This window comes from Macrobrachium nipponense, chromosome 1, assembly GCF_015104395.2.
Source record: "Macrobrachium nipponense isolate FS-2020 chromosome 1, ASM1510439v2, whole genome shotgun sequence".
NCBI lineage: Eukaryota > Metazoa > Arthropoda > Malacostraca > Decapoda > Palaemonidae > Macrobrachium > Macrobrachium nipponense.
The window spans coordinates 156,050,963-156,074,192 of NC_087200.1; the positions used below are offsets into that span (position 1 = coordinate 156,050,963).

The 23,230-nt window shown below is 32.8% G+C and overlaps 1 protein-coding gene across 1 annotated transcript in view; it reads left to right on the top strand.

Moving 5' to 3' along the window:
• The window catches only part of LOC135219776 (basement membrane-specific heparan sulfate proteoglycan core protein-like), a gene marked incomplete in the record, with an annotated part of 1,285,796 nt that overhangs the window by 619,595 nt on the left and 642,971 nt on the right, over positions 1-23,230 (top strand). The window contains 3 exon segments of the mRNA XM_064256828.1: positions 2,764-2,874; positions 12,971-13,087; positions 16,542-16,679. Coding sequence (XP_064112898.1) covers positions 2,764-2,874; positions 12,971-13,087; positions 16,542-16,679 — 366 coding nt within the window.

Sequence of the window (23,230 nt, forward strand, 5' to 3'; positions counted from 1 at the left end):
TATTCTGTAACCTATAAATGATGTGACCAGGAGCGTCGCAAGAAAATTTATTTAAATGAGAAATATAGTAATGACAGTCTTACATTTAATCCTCTGAGCACACTGTACAGTATTTTACTCACATTCTGATATGGTGTGCATCCAAAAACTTACAAGTTTTTTATTTATATTGTAAATGTATGTACTTTTACTGTTTCTCCACATTGTAAGACAATGACATACCATCGGAACGTCCACTGTAACCTGGAACAGATTTTTTTAATTTAAATATTTGAAAAGCTACATAAACACGGAACGACATAACCTGATTCTGACATAAACTTAGGAATGCCTGTATATATATATAACTAATATATATATATATATATATAAATATATATATATATATAAAAAAAAACACTAACAATAAAACTATATATAGATATATATATATATATAATATATACTAATATATATATTATATATAACTATATATATATATATATAGATATATATATATGTATATATATATATTTTATATTATATTAATTATATATATATATATATATATATTATATATTATATTAATATATATATAATTATATATATATATATTAATTAATATATATGTATATATAATAAATTATAATATAATATATATATATATATATATATATAGATATAGATGAATAGATATTAGATAATAGATATATATATATATCATATATAATATATATAATTATATATATATAGATATTAAGGATATAGAATAGATATTAAGAATTTATTATATAATTATATATATATATATAATATATATTATATATTAGATATATATATATATATATTATATATTATAATTATTATATATATATATATATTAATATATATATATAATTATATAATATATATAATATATATATAGGTATATTTAATAAATGAGTTATTAGTCCTATTTTCTATATAAGTAACATATATTGTTATAAATTTTGTAGACGTAATGATATTATCCCTCCTTGTAATTAGAATGTAGAGATTAGTTCAACATGATGTGGTAGTTATATGTAAATATATTTCTTACATTTTATTAACAAAATTTCTTATTTCCTTCTGTCATATTCTCAATGTACTTTTTTACTTCTTGTAAAAAAGCAAAATTGTATATTGTGGATACATTATTTGTTGCTTTATATGTGTCATGATTGTACCTGATAGCAATTTTATAGAATATTCTACCTGTAGTATGTTGAATTAGAAGGTCTATGCTTTTATTTTTAATGAAGATGTTTATGCTGGTAACTGTTAACTTATTTTACTCTGATAAACATTTAAGATTTCTTTTGCTTCAATTTATCTCCAGTCATTTTCTTTGCTTCATTCATAATTAAATTATTGATTCTTGGTAATTAAATGGTGAAATTAGATGATGTCAGAATATAAAAAATCATCTTGCTGTATAGCAAAGTACTTAAAGAAAATGTTTTAATACAGAACTTAAGATTTATGTCATAAAATTTTTAATGTGATCCCTGATTATTGGTTTCTTCATGAAATTTCTTCAAAAAACCATGCGTAATTTACAGTTTTTATCACCATGTGAACTGTATCTTAGTACTTTAATAACAAAAATTTTAGATTTAGTACTTTTTGTAACAAAGTACTTTTAGCAGCAAAAGTTTAATACACCATTTTCCTTTGATGTCAGGTATTTTTTTAATGCTACTTGACTCAGTATATACTATCATATAAGAAAGCTTAACGCCAAAAGTAAAGGCAGATTTACACTATGAATTTTATCACCTGTAATTGTAACATGCATATTATGTGTTATATATTGAAGTATTTAGTAAAGTTCCTTATTTTACACCACACATCTATTGATTGTCATGCTGTGCCTGAAACAGTGACATCTGACTCTCCTATTGCATATGTAAATAATAATGGACTGGATTACTAGATTTTATTTGTGAGTTAAATTTTCAGTGCCTAATCAGTTGAAGATGAATAGAATTCAGTATATTTCCTTTTATGTTCATTAAATTAGTTTAAAAAATCTTTAATTCAAGAAATTCTATTGTGTTCTTTGGGAATTTTCTTAAACCAGATTAACTTTACTAATTATGTCTGTGATAGATAAAGTTTTATTTGCCATTGTAGTCTTTTCTCATAACATGCCTCTTGTTTCTGTTAAATATCAATGTTCCCAAATAATCTTTAGTGTAATTTTATTGTTATGTCAGTTATTCTTAATTTTTTCATTTCTTTTTTTGATATTAGTACAGGATACAGTTTTTACATTTTAAGTTTTTTAAATAATGGCAGTATGTAAGCCCATTTCAATTCACCATTCTCTCCGTAACCAAAGAAATCATCACGTTAGGGTGCCTCAACATTCATGTATGAGCTATTTTTATTTCACTATTTTTTCAGTAAACAAGAAATCTTTACATTGCATTTTAATTGCTGTCAGGTAGCATGTTATTTTTACTGTATTAGGATAAGTCAAAGGGAAAAGTCAAGAGTTAAGTTTTTGTGCTGTCATTTTCATATAGTTTTTTGATTGATGTAATATTTTTGGTAATAGGCATTTTCTTTTCATTAGAATATTTATTTACACTATACTGTATTCTGTTTTACTTCAGAAAATTTTTTTTATATTAGAATGGGAATTATTATACTCTCTTTCAGTGTTGCATCATTAAAACAGGTTATAGATACAATGTCAAATTTAAAATCCCATGCCACTGAAAACTAAGATAGGTTTTTTCTAATTATTTCCCACAGCTTGCTCACCACAAGAATTTAGATGCCAAAGAGATGGACAGTGCATTGACTCACGAAAGCAGTGTGATGGCCGTAATGACTGTAGTGATGGATCTGATGAGCTCAATTGTCGTAAGTTTTTTTGATTGACCATTAAGGTAGACTTGTACTATAGTAATTTTGTGTATTGGAAGGTAAGTTTTAAAGTTGTGACTTTGTTTAATGACTTAGTGAATTTTTTCTTTTTTGTAGAGAAGCATTCACTAATTACTGTGTGTCCATTTTATTTAAATGAATAAATACATTTTTTGGATAAAAGAAGATATACTAATTTTCAAATATTAATATTAATGTAACAGCAAAATATCAATGAAATTAAAATCCTGCAAAATCACAAAGCAGTGTAGCAGTGTACATAAACACCCCAGTTTTCTCTCTCTCTCTCTCTCTCTCTCTCTCTCTCTCTCTCTCTCTCTCTCTCTCTCTCTCTCTTTTAATGAAATATGAATTACTGTATTATAAATTTTTATGTACAAAATAAAAAATAATAATTCTGTTAATATATTAATTTCTTTTAGCAATGAAAAAATGTTTGCCTACTAATATCAGTAGTAGGCTCAATAAGCAGATTGTTAGAACATTATTTTTATAAATGTCGGGACAATAGTTTTTTATGCATACTACGAAGGTAACAGGTCATTCATTATATTAATACAGTATATGAAAATGGATTCTGTAAGTGAAATAACATTTTATTGATATTTTGCTGTGTTTGCATTAATATTATTTGAAAATTAGTAAATCATTGTAGCATGTACTATCGTGCTCAAAAGTCCATTCCTTAGCCATCCAGAGAGTGAACACGAATCCACCTCTATGAAACACTGAAGCAGTTGAACAAGTATGGAAGACCCAGCAGATAATGCACTGTAAGGGCACATGGGAACAGGAAGGAGTGGGAAGCACATATATTCTTTGAGCATAGAATAAAGTCTAATATCGTTAAGAAAGTGATTGTAAAGTTATTGTTGTTGATGATACTGGGTGTGAGTGTAAAATGTGTATTTAAGGAAACGGGCAAAATAAATACTATGAGACCAAAGAGTGCTTATGAAATCTGTATTCATGAATTAGTATTTCCTATAGATTATTGTATCTTATCAACAGACAGGAGCAGTAGGAAACATTTCACATTTCAGCACAGTGTTTGCAGTGTTCTTTAATCTGCAAGCCACCTCTTATAAAAAAAAAACATTTATAGCAGCAAATTAGCAAAATTTTCAATTCTCTTATGTTATTGAGGTAGCAACCACAAACTGCTGCTGGCGCATTCTCTATCTGAAAACATCCATAGATCTGTTATATTTAGTTATATTGTCTGAGTAGGCCAACATCCATAGTGAAGGTGAGTTATATGGGTGATGGCAACAGAATGCCTGTTTTCAGACTCACAAATTATGGCTATATGTAATTTTTTTAAATAACACAAAAGGAAAGATTCAGATACTTTCACCAGTATAACAAATTTATATTCTATAAAAAGATATAAAGAAAGAATCAGAGAACAAATATTAACAATAGCACGGAGATAAAGACAGAAAAAATTGATAGGAGAGAGAGAGAGAGAGAGAATTTCTGGGTAAGTGGTAGCCTAATAGATAACTAGCAAATGATTTTTTCAGTGCATTGTTTGGTGGTTTTGTTACAGCAACAGAAATGCACTGTGAATTGAATAATCTTCTACCTGTCCAATTGTGTTAATTTATAATGCCATGGTCATGAAAACTATTAATCCACAAACAACATTATGGTGTTGACACTTTTTAAATTAACATAACAATCTATGCCAAAAGTTTTAGTATGACACTACCCATACCTGTGGTAAGAGATATACTTTTGGTAGGAGGTGACTTGGAACATGCACAAATGCCAGTGACTTATTCTGCACTCTACCATCTACTGCTACTGGCTTAAGCCACTTGATACCTCGAAAAAGTTGTAAAACAGAGTCCTGTCATTGACAGCTGGAAATGTAATGTCATATTTACAGAGTTCTTTACCATTACATATTCACTTCATTCAATTGTGATCGAAGCACGCTAGTGTTATGTAAATGAATGTTGATCAGTGTTAATATTGCTTGATCATTAACTAGCCAGCATATATATATAAACATGAAAACATCTAGAACCTTAAACAGAGCTATATGACCTCTCTTTTTTTTGTGTAAGAATGTTTGCTGCCCTAAATGTTATCTTTTTTATGAGATGGCTTCCAGATTATAGAACACCACCATAAACACTTGCTGTAATGTTTTGTATTTATCTTATGGACAGTTATGTCTGTTGGTAAGAAATGATAATCTATGGGAAATATTAATTCATGATTACTGACTTCATAAGCACTTTTAGTTTCATATTAATCTGCATATTTCCTTAACTGCACATTTTACACTCAAACTCAGTAGCGTCGTCAACAACAACAACTTGCGATCACTTTCTTAACTATGTTAGAATATGGAGACTTTACTCTATGGTCAAGAAAAAACCTGCTTCCCACTCTTTTTGTTCCCAAATACCCTTTCGGTGTGACATCTGTTGGATCTTTCATTAGTTACTTGTTTAACTGCTTTCGGTGTTTCTGGATGGCTAAGGAAATGGACTTTTGTTCACGATAGTAGATAGATAAAAGAATATTTTGTCTGTTGATTGCATTTTTTCAATGCATATTTATATATTTAAGAACGTTACCATACTTAACTCTACTTGTGAATTCCCAAGTTTCCCATACCTGTCTACTTGTGAACTCCCAGTGTGCCCCCATCTGAAAAAAAGAATATCGGACAGCTTCAATACCATATGAGAGAAAATGGCTAAATGGCTGTGCTTAAATGTAGGGATAGACTTGAGTTTAGTTTTCACATGTAGCCATAAGCCATATATTTTTAAGGGTAATGTTGTAAGATTACTTTTAAGTTATATTAAGGGGGCCGGCTGGCTAATGCCCTTTTTTAAGGACAGGACTTTGATATTCATACCACTTAATAAGGTGACTTGGGACATCTCCAAACCGCATATGATTTTCGCCTCTGACCTTCGGTTTTGTGACGCCAGGGCGATTTATCCCGAGAATAACCATTTTTCAAATTCTATCTCCTCCCTTGATATTTAATATTAAGACCTGGGATTACTACCATATATAGACCTGATGTAGACCTCCAATCGAAGGGAGAGTTTTTTTTCTAAAAGTAATTTTTTTGCTAAATATGAATTTTTCAATATGGTCAAAAAATAAACCCTATAAATCAGGAGAAAAAAATTTATAAAAAAAATACGGAACAAAAATTGGAAAAAAGGGCTCTATTTGATTGTTCTATAATGTCTTTCTGAGTTATATACCCAATTCCAATGTTATAGCTTTAAAACTAAGTGAGAAGATAGATTTTGAAGGTCAATAAGTATAGTTTTTGAGATACGGCCGTTCAAAGTTTTCCTTCGTATTTCTATAAAGACAATATTAATAAATAATGATTATTATGAATGTATATTTGTTTTTTGTTTATTAATAAACGAAAACTATTTTATTTATCATAATTTAATCATAAATGATGATCCCTTTGCTCATATATGGCAGCCTGGGGCACTGCTTGAGGCAAGCTGGGGCACTCCTTCCTACGCAATTCTCTCTCTCCCCTTCACTAACTCGGCTTATTACAGCGAATTTTCTTCTTCTGTGTGTTAGCGAGATGTTTTCCTTGTATTTTCCTCTTTGGCATGATGAAATTCTTGCCCGAAACAAAGATAAACAAACGTAACTGCAAGAGAATGTCAAGAGGTGAAACTCGAAGGCGTACACTTTTTTTACAAAGACAATTTAATAAATCATGATTATTATGAATTTCATATTCCATTTTGGGTATTAAAAAACCAAAACTTTGTTATTTATCATAAATGAAGATCTCTTTGCTCAAAGATCGTAGCCTTAGGCACAGTGTGACGTGTGCTGTCAAGCAAGACGGGGGCGTTACTAAGCAACCCTCCCTTCTCTCTTCACTAACTACGCATATATTATGATATTCTGTAATAATACTCGAGCGATTTTTCTTCGTCTGTATGTTAACGAGATGTTTCCCTTGTCTTTTCCTCATTGGCATGATGAAATTCTTGCCGAAACATACATAAACATACGTGAAAGCAGGCGAATGTCAGACGTGAAATGGAACGTGTAGACTACTCGACGTCTGTGATCGCACTAAATCAGGACTGGACTTGGTAGCTTGAGCCTGAAGTCTCCTTCTCGACTCGGCGAATGTCTACAGATGCCATTTCTCCCAATTTCTTTGACAATAATTATCAAAATTTACGATAATAGAAGAAATATTGCTTTTTCTTGTACGGATCAATGTTTTAGGCTTATTGAGTTACGTTAACTAATTACCCTGTAACTACGAAAGTAAGAGGAATTTTGACGAAATATTTCGTATACGTATTCTCAATTGCCATATGAAGCTCCATGAATTTTTTCATGACTTTGCATTTTTTGCCCTATACCTCCATATATAGAGGTTCCGGCCGGCCCCCTTAAAGGGTTTAGGATGATAGCTTTAGGTATGTTTGGTGTTTGAACTATAGGTAGTTTTCATATGACCTCACAGCATACGAGCAGCTGATAAGTCGTAACCATGTTGTATGTCATGTCTTGTAAACAAAGGAAACATGAAATTTCATTATTCTAAGGAATAATGAACCATATCACAATAAATGGCAAGCAAGGACAATTGGCAAACACTGAAGATTAATTACGTCGGGTAATGGAGCCTGCAGTGCGTGAAAGGTATAAGAATAAACTGAAACTTGTAAATAACAAGGACCTATACAAGTTGACACCTGAACAATGGAGTTCTGATGTGGATTTGCTGTCTGCAGTTACGTGTCCAGATATCATGAACTATTTGGGTAATGATTTAAGCCACTACACATTGGACCAACTCAAGGCCTACAAGTCTATTGAGGCTGCTTACAACTATTTTGTATCTGGCAGAGGTTGTCCACACCACCACTGCAGCAGTGGATAATTGCTATGCTAGATGGAGTCATCCAGTGCACACACTGCACCTGTATGGCCAGACTTAGAGGGGTGTGTAGTCATGTTGCTGCAGTTCTGTTTGCTGTTGAAACAGTAGCCAGGATTCGTGATTACAGAATTGTGACCTAAGACAAAACCTACTTGCTGCTGCCTGCTGGAGTGAAAAAATTGAATAATACAAGCTAATTTGTCAAATGGACTTTTCAAGTGTCAAGTTGAAGAGCAAAAAATTATATGTACAAGTCCATAGCAAATATTCTCAGGGTTCAGCAGTGGTTGATTTGCTGGTTCGCCCTGCCACTCAGCGTAAGCCACCAGAGCCTATTGATGCCAAGTGACTTGCATTCTTCATGAAATTTAAAACCAGTGGCAAGAGTCAGCAATATATACTGTCAGTTATGCTTGGCTTTAATCAGGAATTTGTTCAAAAAATCTCTCAATAAGAAATATCCTGTTTCTTTGGCTGATTTGCTGAATGAAGAGTGTTTGGATTTAGAATCATATGCACTTTTACAGAAGTGCAGTGAGGTTATGGATACCCTCTCCATCACTTTCGACCAAGCTCAATCTGCCAGTAAGGAGTGGCATCACTTCAGGTCAGGGCACATCACAGCTTCATGTTTAAAAGCTGTGTGCCAAACAAGTCTAGACAATCCATCCCAATCATTGATCAAACACATTTGCTATTCAACCAAATTTTCCTCAGCAGCAATGAGATGGGGCTGTGACCATGAGAAGGATGCAGTCTTGAACTACAAAGAAGAAATGCTTTGTCCTCTTGATGCATTTTATTGTGAAAACTCAGGGTTAGGGATAAATCCAAAATATCCTTTTATTGGAGCAACTCCCGATGCTATTGTTTCTTCCAAGTGTTGTGGGAAAGGTTTCTTAGCAGTGAAATGTCCATTTTGTTCACGAAACGATGAATTAGCTGACACTTTGGGGTTTAAGCCCTGTATGGAGATGGTCGACAGCAAACTTCAATTAAAATTGAATCATCCATATCATTATTTGGTTCAGTGTCATATTTTTGTTTGTGAGAAAGACTTTGGTAATTATGTAATTTGGAAAGAGAAGGATTTACACTTCAAAATGATAGAGCCTAATGAGCAATTCTGGCAAGAAGTTTCACAAAGTCTCTGATTTTTTAAGTGTGTCCAATTGCTGGAGTTAGTTGCAAAGAATTTTTCAAGATCTGTCAGAGTTAATATGTTACTGCCAGAAACAGTATGTCGAAGGGCAAGACAATGTTGTTGCCTGTGACCATGATGAATGCTAATACAAATGGTTTCATTTTGGATGTGTAAACATGAATAGAGCACCACGCAAGGCATGCTGGTTTTGCCCCACTTGTAGGAAATTTCCACAATACAGAAAAGCTACCAAGCCTGTTAAAAATCTTTCAGAAGCTCATGTGTAGATAATATCTTGAATTAATGTACACCATAAAATTATGGATGTCATTGTCTTCACAAAACGTCTAATATGTTGACAATGTACACGGGAAATACTTATTTATTAGTTATTTCTATGCATATTTTGGTTAAATAAAAATTCCCTTATCTTGCAAGTCATCTTTTTGTGTGTTACGAATACCATTGAAAACAATTTCTGCATGTCAATTAATAAACATTTTATTTTTGCACTTGTTTATAATGCTTAATGGACTGATTACCCTCATATGGGTAGCAGTAACAGGTTTTGGGTGGTAGATGGATTCATTCATGGTGAGCGTCAATATTACTCGCCATCAGTTTGGAGGAATCAGGCAAGAAAGAGGTTCCATTATTTCCATTGCCTATTATGTTCACTAATGGCAACTTTGAGACTGGCTCAGATCACGATTGTAGGCGTTTATGTCTCTAGTTGTGATCTTGACTTAAAAGAGGGCATGTTATGTGTCTCCTCCTCCCATGATGTCTTTTTATTTGTTCTCAAATATACCCAGGGGTTGCTTTTGGTTTTTGTTCTTATCTTTTATTTTATGATAGTATGTCAGGTATAGTTGTAATTTGGCAAAGAAAAGTGCAAAGAAATATTATAAAAAACATGTACAGTCCAAAAAAGTTACTGCATCTTCGATCTCAGTAAATTTATGTAAATATTTTACACCTAGTATACTCAGAATTTTTTACTGATTTTAGTTCATATCTCTTTTGATATTGTGTGAGCTGTAATTGTAATTTTACAAAACAAATAAAATTATTTTTTAGAATAGTGACCCTCCTGATACCCTTTAAGTTCAAGTTCAGCCCCAATAGGAATGGGGGTGAGATGGGTGGGAAAGGGTGACATGTAAAAATAAAATAAAAAAAACGACAGGTATTAGTGTCTAATACATAGTTTTCAAGGTTGCTGAGATGAATAGTGACATTCCTGATACCCTTCAAGTCCTAGTTCAGCCCTGATAGGAAGGGGGAAACGTAAGTATATATTAGTTTAACCAGATCACTGAGCTGATTAACAGCTCTCCTAGGACTGGCCTGAAGGATTAGATATTTTTACGTGGCTGGGAACCAATTAGTTTAACCAGATCACTGAGCTGATTAACAGCTCTCCTAGGACTGGCCAGAAGGATTAAATAATTTTACATGGCTGGGAACCAATTAGTTACCTAGCATCGGGACCTATAGCTTCTTGTGGGATCCAAACCACATTATATTGAGAAATTAATTTCTAAGACCAGAAACATATTTCTCTGACTCCATGTTGGTAGAGCAGGGAATGGGATGACATGGAAAAATAACTGAAAACAGCAGAGATTAGTGTCTATAGTTTGACAGATCTAAACTGATACATTGTTTACCTCCTTGAGAAAAACCCTGTTGCCACTTCTCTCTTAACCTTTAAATCATCCCCTACTCAATTCCTCAGCCATCTCTCAGCGAGGCAGTGTATGGGACAGTACTTACTCGATCCCCATTCTATTTGGTTATTAGTTTTGAGACTATTTATTGTTATATTTGTTATGACATACCTTTACATTTTTGCATATATTACATATTTTATGTGATCTTTTTCGTTAAAAATAATAAAAATTGGTAATTACCATTCATTGATCTCCATTCTATTTGGTTATTACTTTTAAGGCTGTAATATTCTCATATGTTTTTATAAGTTATATTTTTTATATTACATAGCATTTTATTTGAAAACTTTTTCATTTAAAGTAAAAAATATCGGGCATTACCATTCATTATTTCTTATGACATTTTCTTCTGATATGAAAACATATTAGAGAAAACAAAATTTATTATAACTATAAATCTAATGCAAGTACAATTTTTACTTTTTATAAGGTTGTTTCACATAAACTCATCATTGGAAGAGAGATAATTTATTACAATAATTGCCACAGGAATTGTAATAATATGATTCTATACAAAATGTACATTACGAAGAATATTCGTTGTCAGATAATCTTCGTTCAATAACAGATATCCTTTGCAGCATCGCCTGTTTGCATGTTTTTGGAATGCTTAACTGCATTTGCCCGTTTCACAGCATGCTTTCTGTAGGAATGACTAGTGACACTCCCAATGCTCCTTCAAGACCAAGTTCAGTCCTGATTGGGAAGGAGGGTTGGGAAGGGATGACATGTAATAATAACCAAAAATGACAGATGTTACTGTCTAATCCATAGTTTACGAGGTCACTGAGAAGAATAGTGACTCTCCCGATGCCCTTGAAGTCCAAGTTCAGCTCTAATAGGAAGGGGGGTGGGAAGGGAGGGATATATAAAAATAACCTAAAAAGACAGATATTGGTGTCTTAATCCATAGTTTTCAAGGTCACCAAGAAGAATAAGGACTCTCCTGATCCCCTTTAAGTCCAAGTTCAGTCCCAATAGGGAGGGGGATGAGAAGGGGGTGGGAAGGGCGACATGTAAAAATAATCGAAAACAACAGATACTTATGTAGCATCTAATCCATAGGTTTAAAGGTCGCTGAGATGAATAGTGACACTCCTGATACACTCCTTCAAGTCCAATTTCAACTCTGATAGGAAGGGGGTGTGGGAAGGTGGTGACATGTAAAAGTAACTGAAAACAACTGATATTAGTGTCTTAATCCATAGTTTTTGAAGTTGCTAAGATAAATTGTGACACTCCAGAGGCCCTTTAAGGCTAAGTTCAGCCCCTGTAGGAAGGGATGGGAGAGAAGCAACTATCTTAACAGGAATGGGAGAGTTAATAGTTTTATTCAGAGATTTCCCGAACATTTCCCTGCATTATTCACAGAAAATTCGCACATTTGCTGTATTTTTCTATGAGAAATATCCACAAATTCCTGGTTGTTTTGATCAATTTCATCATAGAATGCACTTTTTGTGATAAAACTATTAAAAAAACCAAATATGAAAATGTTTAGTGGGTTTTTCTTGAGTTTTAACTAACAAAATAGGCTGTTTTTAGCATTTTTATGGGGTTTCAAACATTCGCGGGTTCTAACTATTCACTGGGGGGGGTCTAGTACTCATCCCCCGCGAATATAGGGGACCACTGTGTATATATATATATATATATATATATATATATATATATATATATATATATATATATATATATATATATATATATATATATATATATATATATATATATATATATATATAGTATATATATATATATATATATATATATGTATGTATGTATGTATATACACAGTTGTGTGCATTATATGCTTCACTTTTACTTTTTTACTTTTATACTGATTTTATTTTCATTTATTTCTGTAAAAACTAAATGAAATATAATACATATGTAATGGGATATTTCCCATCACTTATGTAGCAGTGATGGTTATATGCAATAAAACTAGTACTACTTGGTCCAAAGTAAGGCATACATACATGAGTTATGATTTGTGTGTTATGTTTTTGTCATTCATGTTTATGATAGTTTACTGAAGTAAAATGAATTGTCTCACAGCTTTCTACCTCTCCGTCTACCGATACTTATGCTTATATTTGTAATATGTAATATATATGGATGTATATATCTATCTATAATTAAATTAGGATTGTTAACTCAGGAATTGTTGAACTAAAGCTGAACTAAAGCTGTTAATAATTATCATAGCTAATGAAGACTGAATGCTTGCTCAGTGAAATTACCCAAAAGAGAATTTTTTACTTCCATTAGGCTGTCCTGCTGGTGAATGGAGATGCTTGAATGGCCAGTGTATCCCAAGTGCATATCGTTGTGATGGCCGCCAGGATTGCAGTGACCGTTCTGATGAAACTGTCGATTGCCCTCCACGTGAGTAGTATATACACAAAGTTTTCATTACAGGTTTTTACTAGTGTAGAATTTTTGTAATTTTCAGCAGGTGGGTACAATTTTTGAGTACTAAATTTTCATTCAAGTAGGTTTTTATGTTATATGTTGCTAGTGAGCACTTTCCTTTCTGTAATTGTTGGAAATTTTGGTTCATATGCATACTGTATGATTATATTTTTGTCCTGTGCCATCATAAAAAGTAAAGCTCTTGAATTGTGGATAATTTGTGTTTCATGTTGTGTTCTTGGTTACTGAATTTGTTTTAATGCTATTAATATTGCTATGCTGATGGCATTGTCATTGTGAGAAGCCAAGACAGATTTGCTCCTACAGGATTCATACCGACAAGTATTGAGTGGGGAATATCTTTCATGCATATAGCTGAACACTTAAATGAACCCAGTTACAAGGTTAATCATATTGTGGCACTAATGACACTGTAGGGGACCACTACTTAAGCATCACTTTATATATCAACTCTGTCCAGTAAAGTGCTACCACTGTCCTCTTCTCCCCTTGATAGACCTAGCTAGTTTACATCCTTTGGCTTCCTTGCTTTTGTTTGCTTTTAGTTGTAACTTTTTTTGTAATTTCTTAGTTGCTTTATTTATTTATCATGGAGAGTAAGGAAGAGCAAAGTAGAAAATGTTTAGCAAGAGGGAAAGGATAGATGAAATATTCACCTTCTTCATTGGGGAGTTCTATTCCACTGGTGAAATGAATGGATTCAGCTGGGCATTTCTTTCATTACTTTTTCTTCCCTTACCCCATTTTGAGAGTGCTTCTTGCAAGGCAAGGGTATAGGTAATCAATCTCCTCCACCCAAGAAATCTTGTCATTCTTTTTATGATAATGTACTTTTTCCGTTATTGATGTTTCCACAGTGGCATCTTCCACTTCTGAAATGGTGATGATTTGACTTGGTCTTGTGAGTTGTCATCCTATGAAAAGCTTAAAATTTGACCTAAATTGTGTTCCTAGTAGCCAGTATTTTTTCTGCCTTCTAGATAGTTTGGTGGAAAAGAGCAAATAAATCTCTTCTTAAAATGTTCTCTGTGGTGGTACATCTAGTTGATAGTAATGTGTCTGTGGAGGCCACAGCTTTTGTAACTCCAACTGTTACTAGACACCATAAACAAATGCTTTAAGTGGCTCTCCTTGCTGATCATCCTCCAGACAAGCTTACTTCTTTAGTACTTTCCTCTAAGAGTTCTGGCCATGGGCCAGCTTGTGTACTATGTGACAAGAGGAAAAGGAAAAGTCCAAGTAGTCCTACTTGTCCGAATCATCATTGCCTGTGTATTCATTGTCATGTTTCTTTTTATGAGACTTGCACTTCGCACAGACAGAAGAGAATGAAGGGAATATCTAAATTCATTTGTTGGAAGTCCAGATGGTCATCTCATGCCTAATATATCTCTCCTTCAGGAGCATAGCCATGATTGCAGATCTTTAAGATAGTGATCATTATGTAAACATCACTCTCATACACACTACAGTGTACACAAGAGGAGAACTCATTTCCCTTCTCATGAGTGTTCTGTCTCTCCATATGCCTGATCTTGAGACAGGGTGTGGAGAGTACCTCCTCACTTCTTCCTGCCTCTCTCCTCTAGGGTCACAGGGAAAGGCACTACAACTGAAAGGTTGACAACTAATTACACACGAATTTCCTTCAGAACCAGTTGTACTTGGTGAAGAGGTGATCTAGCTCTTTCATCTTATTCTAACAGAGACCAGTCTTGCAAGAGAGATCCCTGTTCCCTTCTACTTCTGCACTTTTGTTTCTCTTCTTGCTTGTGTGGTCAGCTAAGTAATCAATTCTTGGTCTTATTCCTTTCCCCATTCATCTATGCCAGTCTCCTGAGATGCCAGTGTTAATAGAAACAATGTTTTGATGAACGCTTCTGTTCTGGCATCACTCCTTTCAGGAGATTTACCTGGCTCTCCCAGAGAAAATCAACAAGACAGAGGTTCTGTTCCTCCAGAGTCTTTTTGCTTGGCTGAGTAAGGTTCAGCTTATTCTGTAGGAGATCCTTTGTCCTTGGAAAGTCCTTCCCTTTGTGTAGCCCATACTGACAGAATTGAAGCAACATTATTTGAAAGTAATTGAATTCATTCATAAATGTAACTATCAGAGAAGGATGACCTTGCTGCTTGTGGTCTCGTTTACAGAGTTGGGTATGGGTGGTTCTCTGGAAGTGTATCTGTTGGTAAAGCGACCTTGGTCACAGTTGGCCTATGGTGTTTGGAAGAGAACAAATTGGTTTGCAGGCCTGGTAGTTCTCTTGCCTCCAGCAGATTGAGCAAATTCCTTTCTCAACCACTTTCATGACAGAAGAGATACTACTACTTTCTGAAAGTCTTAAGAGCCTACTCCTCCCCAATTAGAATTGTCAGTCTGTCGGTGGACCAATGATCTGGCCCTCCAAAGGCTTCGACAGGAAGGCCTAACCTTCAATGCTGTAGAGTTGAATGTCTTAGAGTCTGTGGTCATGTCCACCTCTCAAGCAGTATTGTGGCTAGATCTAGAACTAAATACTTAGATATCTCAGTGACAGGTCTTGCAACCTCAGACAAGAAAACTGGTTTTAGGAGGTAATTAATGCCTAGAAGAGGGCCTCTTACTTTTCATGTTCCTCACTATTCGAACAAGTGGATTAATAGTCTTTGTAGGAGAGGCAAGTTCTTTTTTAGGAGAGGCAAGTTCTTTTTTTTTGCAGGCAAGTATCAAATGAAAGTGATAGGATCTTTGCATCTGTTTCTTAGTTGTGTAAACAAGGCAAACAAGTTAAGACGAATGGATTCTAGGGATTCTGTTCACAATCAGTGCTGTACAACAAGATTAAGAAATTTTTTCAGAATGTCAGTAAATGTACAATAGTAACTTGGTTGCCAGGGATTTGGTCGTAATTAATTTCTCGGATATATATATCTTGGCTTGAGTGGAAGGATTAAGATGCTAGCAGGAGTGATGATTCCCCCCAGTCACTCAACAGTACCATCATATGGTCAACTTTGTAACTACCTTCATTCAGTTATGCATGAAAGATATTCTACATTTCAAAGGCTTTGATTTGTATACTTAAGATTACTATTAATATTTTCCTTATCTTTTGAGCTAATAAATTTATGTTTACATACTTTTAGTAAATATCATTTTCAATAAAGGAATCAAATTCAGTAAAATAGAGATTATCTTCTTCAGATAATCTCTAAGTATCCATTAGTTTCTATCCTTGTTTGATTCTTTCGTTTTGTATTTCTTGTAATGCAGTCATTCCCTGAATTTTTCAGAAAAGTTGGTGTATTGTTTAAAGCTGCTATATGAACTGTTGTATTGTTTTTAATGTGGGTATAATTTTGTATTTTGAAATTATCTTCTTGAGCTCTTTAGCTCATATCTTGTAATTTGTGTGTGCTTCTTGATTAGCTACTCCCCGACCACCTGTACAAGCTTGCGAAGTTGATCAGTTTGAATGTCAAAATGGCAGATGTATATCCCGAGCATTCCTCTGCGATGGAATTCCTGACTGCACAGATGGTTCTGATGAAATTAACGAAAATTGCCGTATGTGTTTCTTGCAATATTTGTGTTCTTTCTTGAAGTTCTGTCTCTTTATTAATGTTTTTTATTTTTTTTTTATCAAAATAAATACACCCCTTATGATTGGTAACCCTAGCCTGTCTGTTTTTATACTTCAGTAACTGTTATTGTGGAATTGTGAATTTTATGGTAGATTTAATGTTGATGAAGCATAACAATCTGCATATGATCTCAAAGTAGACCCAATTTTTCCTGATTGTGGTTTTTTAAATAAGCATTGTTTAAATTAGATATGATTATTTTGGTGTTTCATAGCTCTCATTTAAGTGAATTAATGAAGCCATAAGAGTTGTTTTATATATATATATATTGTATATATATATATATATATAATATATATTAATATATATATATATATATATATATACATATATTTATAATATATATAATATATATTATATATATATATATATATATATCTATATATATAATATATAATATAATAATATGTATATTAATATATATATATAATATATATATACTATATTATATATATATATTAATATATATATAATGTTGGAGTAGATTTATAATATATATATATATAGATATATATAATATATATATTTTAGTATAATATATATAATAATATTATATATGTAAACAACAACTGTATGGCTTGTATTTCAACCATCGTACGATAGTAAACAATTACCGTAGTTATGTTATAAATGACGGTATGTAGAATAGGACTGAGGTATTTTTATGTAATAACTTTATTCACCTTAGATAAAAGATCAACACAGAAATATTCTGATACATTTAAACCTAGTTGTAGCTGAAGCTGAGAAAACTGTTCAAGATGCTAATGACTATTATCGTGCATCAGCAACTAGGATAAAACTCACGTAAACTTATGCCATCAAACACAACCATAATATTGAGAGAAAATCATTTTAATCAAAACTACTGGGCTTGAAAGAACACATTTTACTGTTGGTGTCACACCGATAGAATAAAAATAACGTAAAGCTTGTATTACGATGAAGTGAAAATAGTGAACAGAATCTCGTAATATTTTACTCAATAAACATGCCACCAACATAATCTGTTAATGAAAAAAAAAAAATTTAGTTCACAATCACAACGAGACGTATTCAAGTCATATTTCAACTTAAAAACATGTTGTATAACAAAGATTTACCTTGTCTCATATATATAAGTATCTAGATATTCGTTTATGCAAGAAAATTTGCTCAGAATCGAGTTAAATATGGCGAAACAAACTCGTATTTGCCATCAACTGATTTCCAAACCGAAACATTGACTGCTTGTTAGCAGAATTTTATAAAACAATAGTATAAGAATACATACAATATTATTAGATATGCTGAAGTAATGTATAAGAGGTTTAAAAGATTCATGGCAAAGATGCATATGTGCTTTTTCTCTTTTGCTCATCTTAATTTTCATCACTACGTCATCTACGTAACAGCGACGTCGGGAGCTCGTACTGCAATTTTTTGCTTGTGTAATAAAGCAAAAAATCAATTGAGTGATGGCTTGTACCTTGGAAAACTCATATTTTAAGGTACCACTAAATATATATACAGGCAGTCCCCGGGTTACGACGGGGGTTCCGTTCTTGAGACGCGTCATAAGCCGAAAATCGTCGTAAGCCGGAACATTGTAAAAAATCCAAAGAAAACCTTACTTTTAATGCTTTGGGTGCATTGAAAACTATGTAAACTGCTTTCTTATTGCATTTTCATAAAAAAAAACCCTTCAAGTATTGATTATTTTGCATTTTTGGTGTCATATTTCATCTCCCAGATCAGCGTTGTAGGCATCGTAACCCTGGAACATGCGACGTCACCCTGGAAATAATGTCTGATGGTACAATTGAGAAGCGGCTTAACCTCGGAACATCGTAAGCCGAACCCGTCATAACCCGGGGATGCCTGTATCTATATATTATATATATATATCTATAGATATATTATATATATATATATATACATATATATATTTAATATATATATCCTATATATATATATATATATATATATATAATATAATATATATTGTATATATAATATGTATATTATACGATGTATATATATATATTATATATATATATATATATATATATATATATATTATATATATAATATATATATATATATATTATACCTATATATATAGATTATATATATAATTATATATATTATAATATATATAAATATATAATATGATATATATATATATATATATATATATATATATAGTATATATAATTATATATATATATTATATATATATATATATATATATATATATATATATATATATATATATATATATATATATATATATATATATATATATATCTATAGTAGTACCTTGAGATACGAAATTAATCCATTCCGAGGCGCCCTTCGTATCATGAGTTTTTCGTATCTTGGACCACATTTTACATGTAAAATGGCTAATCCGTTCCAAGCCCTCCAAAAACACCCCAGTAAATTTCATAATAAAGCTAAAGTTGACCTATAAACAATGAAATACTACAACAATTTGGACCATTCAATACGTAACTTAATAATAAAAATGCAAAACCTGTAAATAAAGTGTATATTAGTGTACAAGAAATATTATTACTGTAACGTAAAATGTGGAAGCTTACGTTTCGAGTGAGGCTATCTCCGAAAGTGGCGGCAGAGGAGGAGGAGGACAAACGGCAGATACGTACACTTAACTTTACGAAACATAAAAAAATGTCAGAAAAACAAACTAAACTTTACAAAACACATTAACAAAACTGTAACACTTAACTTTACAAAAAACTTAAAATAAAATTTATTTTGTCTTTTGATTTTTACATTTCTTTTTACTTTTTTATACTTTACGTAATTTCAATTTTTTCACCACCGAATGGATGCCAGTCCGTTTACGGAATTTTTCGAACCACCCATGAGAAGCCTTGAATTCTGGGGTTGCCGTTGATGTCCCCTCTCCACCGTCGTCTTCGGCTTGGGCAATCAAATCGCTGAAAATAGTGCTGGCCTTCTGGTAGATTGCCGTCTCGGTTATCGTATCGCCATCGATTTCTTTGTCCTTGATCCATACAAGAAGCAGCCTTTCCATTTCATTATGCACATGGCTCCTCTTGTTGGACAAAATAGTCACGCCCTTGGAAGGTGTAGCTGCTTTGATGGCTTCCTTCTGCTTAAGGATGGTGCCTATCGTCGACGGATTTCGGCCGTATTCCTTAGCGATCACACTCAACCGCAAGCCAGCTTAATACTTTTTTATTATCTCCATTTTTGTCTGCATAGAAAGCATTCTCTTCTTTCTGTGAACTTCAGCAACTTTTTTGGGACCCATGACTAATATGTACTGTACGTAATTAAGTTACATATGTAGTACGTATACTAATTAGGTTCTCACAACACGATAAAGTAGCACAACGAAATCACTAACGAATTTACGATACTAAACGAAATCGTTGGACCGAATGAATGCTGCATGCGTAGGATAAAGCTTCGGGTGCAAAGTGGCCGAGCGAAGGTACGCCACCACGTAAGATGCATGATTGGAGGGATGCTGTCCAATAGGAGAGGATCTCATGGCTTGGCTAGCATCAGGAACCAATGGGAGAGCAGGAGGATGGTGGCGAGTCTACTAGAACTAAGATGGCGGCGCGCGGCGGAGTTTCAAAATTGTTATCGGGCGAATCTCGGACTTTCAGAAACCTTTCGTATCATGAAAACTTTTCGTATGTAGAGCAGTAAAAATTTTTGTCAGCTTTCGTATCTCGAGTTTCTCGTAAGTTAAGCCTTTCATATCTCGAGGTACCACTGTAAATATATATATATATATATATATATATATATATATATATATATATATATATATATATACTATATATATATATATATATATATTATATATATATATACACACATATACACACACACACAGGCAGTCCCTTTTATTGGCAGATTTGGTTAGTGGCAATCTGGTTTTATGGCACTTGTCTAGCCCCATAAAATCAGCAATTTCTGGTGAAATAACAGGCCAAGTTTCGGTTATCGGCGCCATAAAGTGCTGATCATAGAGTTATGGCACCATAATATACCAAACAGAGGTGCCATTAACTGAAACTTGGTGCCATAAGCACCATAAATCCCTGTTTCAGTTAATAGCAGTTTATGTTTCATCAGCACTCTGCCAAGAATGGAACCCCCTCAAATAACAGGGTGCTGTCTGTGTATATATTCATGGGGGGATGGGTACCATACCCACCAGCAGAAAGTTGAAACCCCTATGAAAATGCTTAAAACTGCCTATTTTGTTAGTTAAATATAAAAAAAACACTAAAAACCTTATACCAGGTTTTTTAAATAGTTTTATAAAAAAAAATGCATTTTATGATAAAATGGAAAAAAAGAAAATTTTGTGGATATTTCTCATAGAAAAATACCAAAAAATTACTGCAAATAGGCGAATTTTCCCCGAATAATGAGGGCATATTTCCCAGAGAAATCTGCGAATCCGGAGTCCAAGACTGGAGTCTGTGAATACAGGTTTTTATTGTACTGGCAGTCCCTGTTTACGACAGTCTTGGCTTACGACATAACGAGATTTCAATGCTTTTGAGTTTTATTACCTACTCAGAAATTATTTCCAGGTTTATGACACCAATCCGACGGACGAAACATGACTCCAAAAATGCAAAGTACTCTATACATATACCTGAGTAATATTCGATTGCACCTAATGTTCAACTCTATTTTTAATGCATATATTAGGATTTTAGCCTATATCGCTTATAATGTTGAATTTTGATTCTGGCAATCAGCTTAGGCTATGTTAGAAGTCACTACTCTAGCCTAGTCTAAGATTCTGACATATAAAACTTAAGCTTAAAGCTTACAATACATATACCTTTAAAATATATACATAATCAGAATATACTCATTTCAAATAATTATAATAATTAATTATAATAAACAAAACCAAAAAAGCCCCAGACCTCCTTTATTTACAATAGTTTTGTCAATACCAGTCACAACTGAGTACCAAAACATTGCCAAGCAACTACTTTTAACTAGCACACAGTATAGTAATCATACATTTTGATTATATCTTCAACCACTGAAACTACCGAACATTATAATAGCCATTCATTTCTTTTCTTTAATGTGTCTTTACCCAATGGAGATACTGACAGCCATAATGAAACATTAATGACATTATAGCAGAAGAATTCTAGAAAATATTTGCTAGCTTCAGTGAGAGCAGTCTTTGATGTCATTAAAGTAATTTTCTATTTTATGATATTTAATTCACAAATGTTTATTTTTTTCCAATTAAATGTATTGCATGACTAAGTTTTTCAATTTACAGCATCGTTTTACCAAAAGAATAAAAAATAATCTATTTTTTGTGAATCATAAATGAAGAGTTATCAGCTGACAAAATACAAATTGCTGCTGATGCTTTCTTTACGTTTGGGAAATATAGTTTGCACTTATTATATCCTAGAACAGCCATAAATGTAGAAACAACATAACAATAATGATGAAAGTTTCTGAGATAAGTAAAACAACATTATATTTATTGTCATTATTATACAAAAATAAAAGTTTGTCAACTTCTGTGGAAATAAATGCTACTTTGTTGACTTCGTTGTCAGGAAATCCAAAGCATATGGTAGGCTTAGCCTAGTCCCTAAACTTTGCACTTTTCCAATATAGAAACAACGTAACAATTATGAAAGATTGTCAAATAAGTAAAACAACATTTGTATTTAGTGTCTGTTGTCGGGAAATCCAAAGCCTAAGCTTAGCCTAGTGCCAGACTCCTGCACTTTTCCAAAATTACCCTCTACCACATGTACTGTGCAATCCCAAAATTTTTGGGCATAAAATTGGTCTTCAAATATCAAACCTTACAAGAGTATATACAGTAATTAATATTGAAGGTTTTTCTATGAAAAACACAATAAAAATGCAGTGTACATAGTTTTCGTTGTACACCCAAAGCATTCAAAATAAGGTGGTCCTAGGATTTTTGACAATTTTCCCCTTACAACGATTTTCAGCTTATGATGCATATCAAGAACGAAACCCCGTTGTAAACTGGGGACTGCCTATATAGGTATATATACATACATACATAGTACACAGTAGAACCCTGGTCCTCAACCGTATGAGAACTCGACATACATACCTAGTAATCGGATTTCAACATGAAATTGCGAGTAAATTTTGCACCAGAGCTTGAACAAAAAACATGAAGCCAACCTGATGATTATCGTAATGGAAAGTGTTTTTAAGTCATTCTACGCCGGTTGCCATTGGTGGTGGTGGTGTTTAAAGCCAGCTCACTCTGCTGCTATTGTTTTGATCAAGTACATGCTTTTACAAGGATATTTCCTTATTTTTTGTTGCTTTTTGTACTGTATTTTGATTGATCATGGGTCCTAAGACAGTCATTGCAGACAAGCAGAAGAGGAAAACAGTAAGAACCACAATTGAACTTGAGGAGATTATTGTAAAGTATGAAAG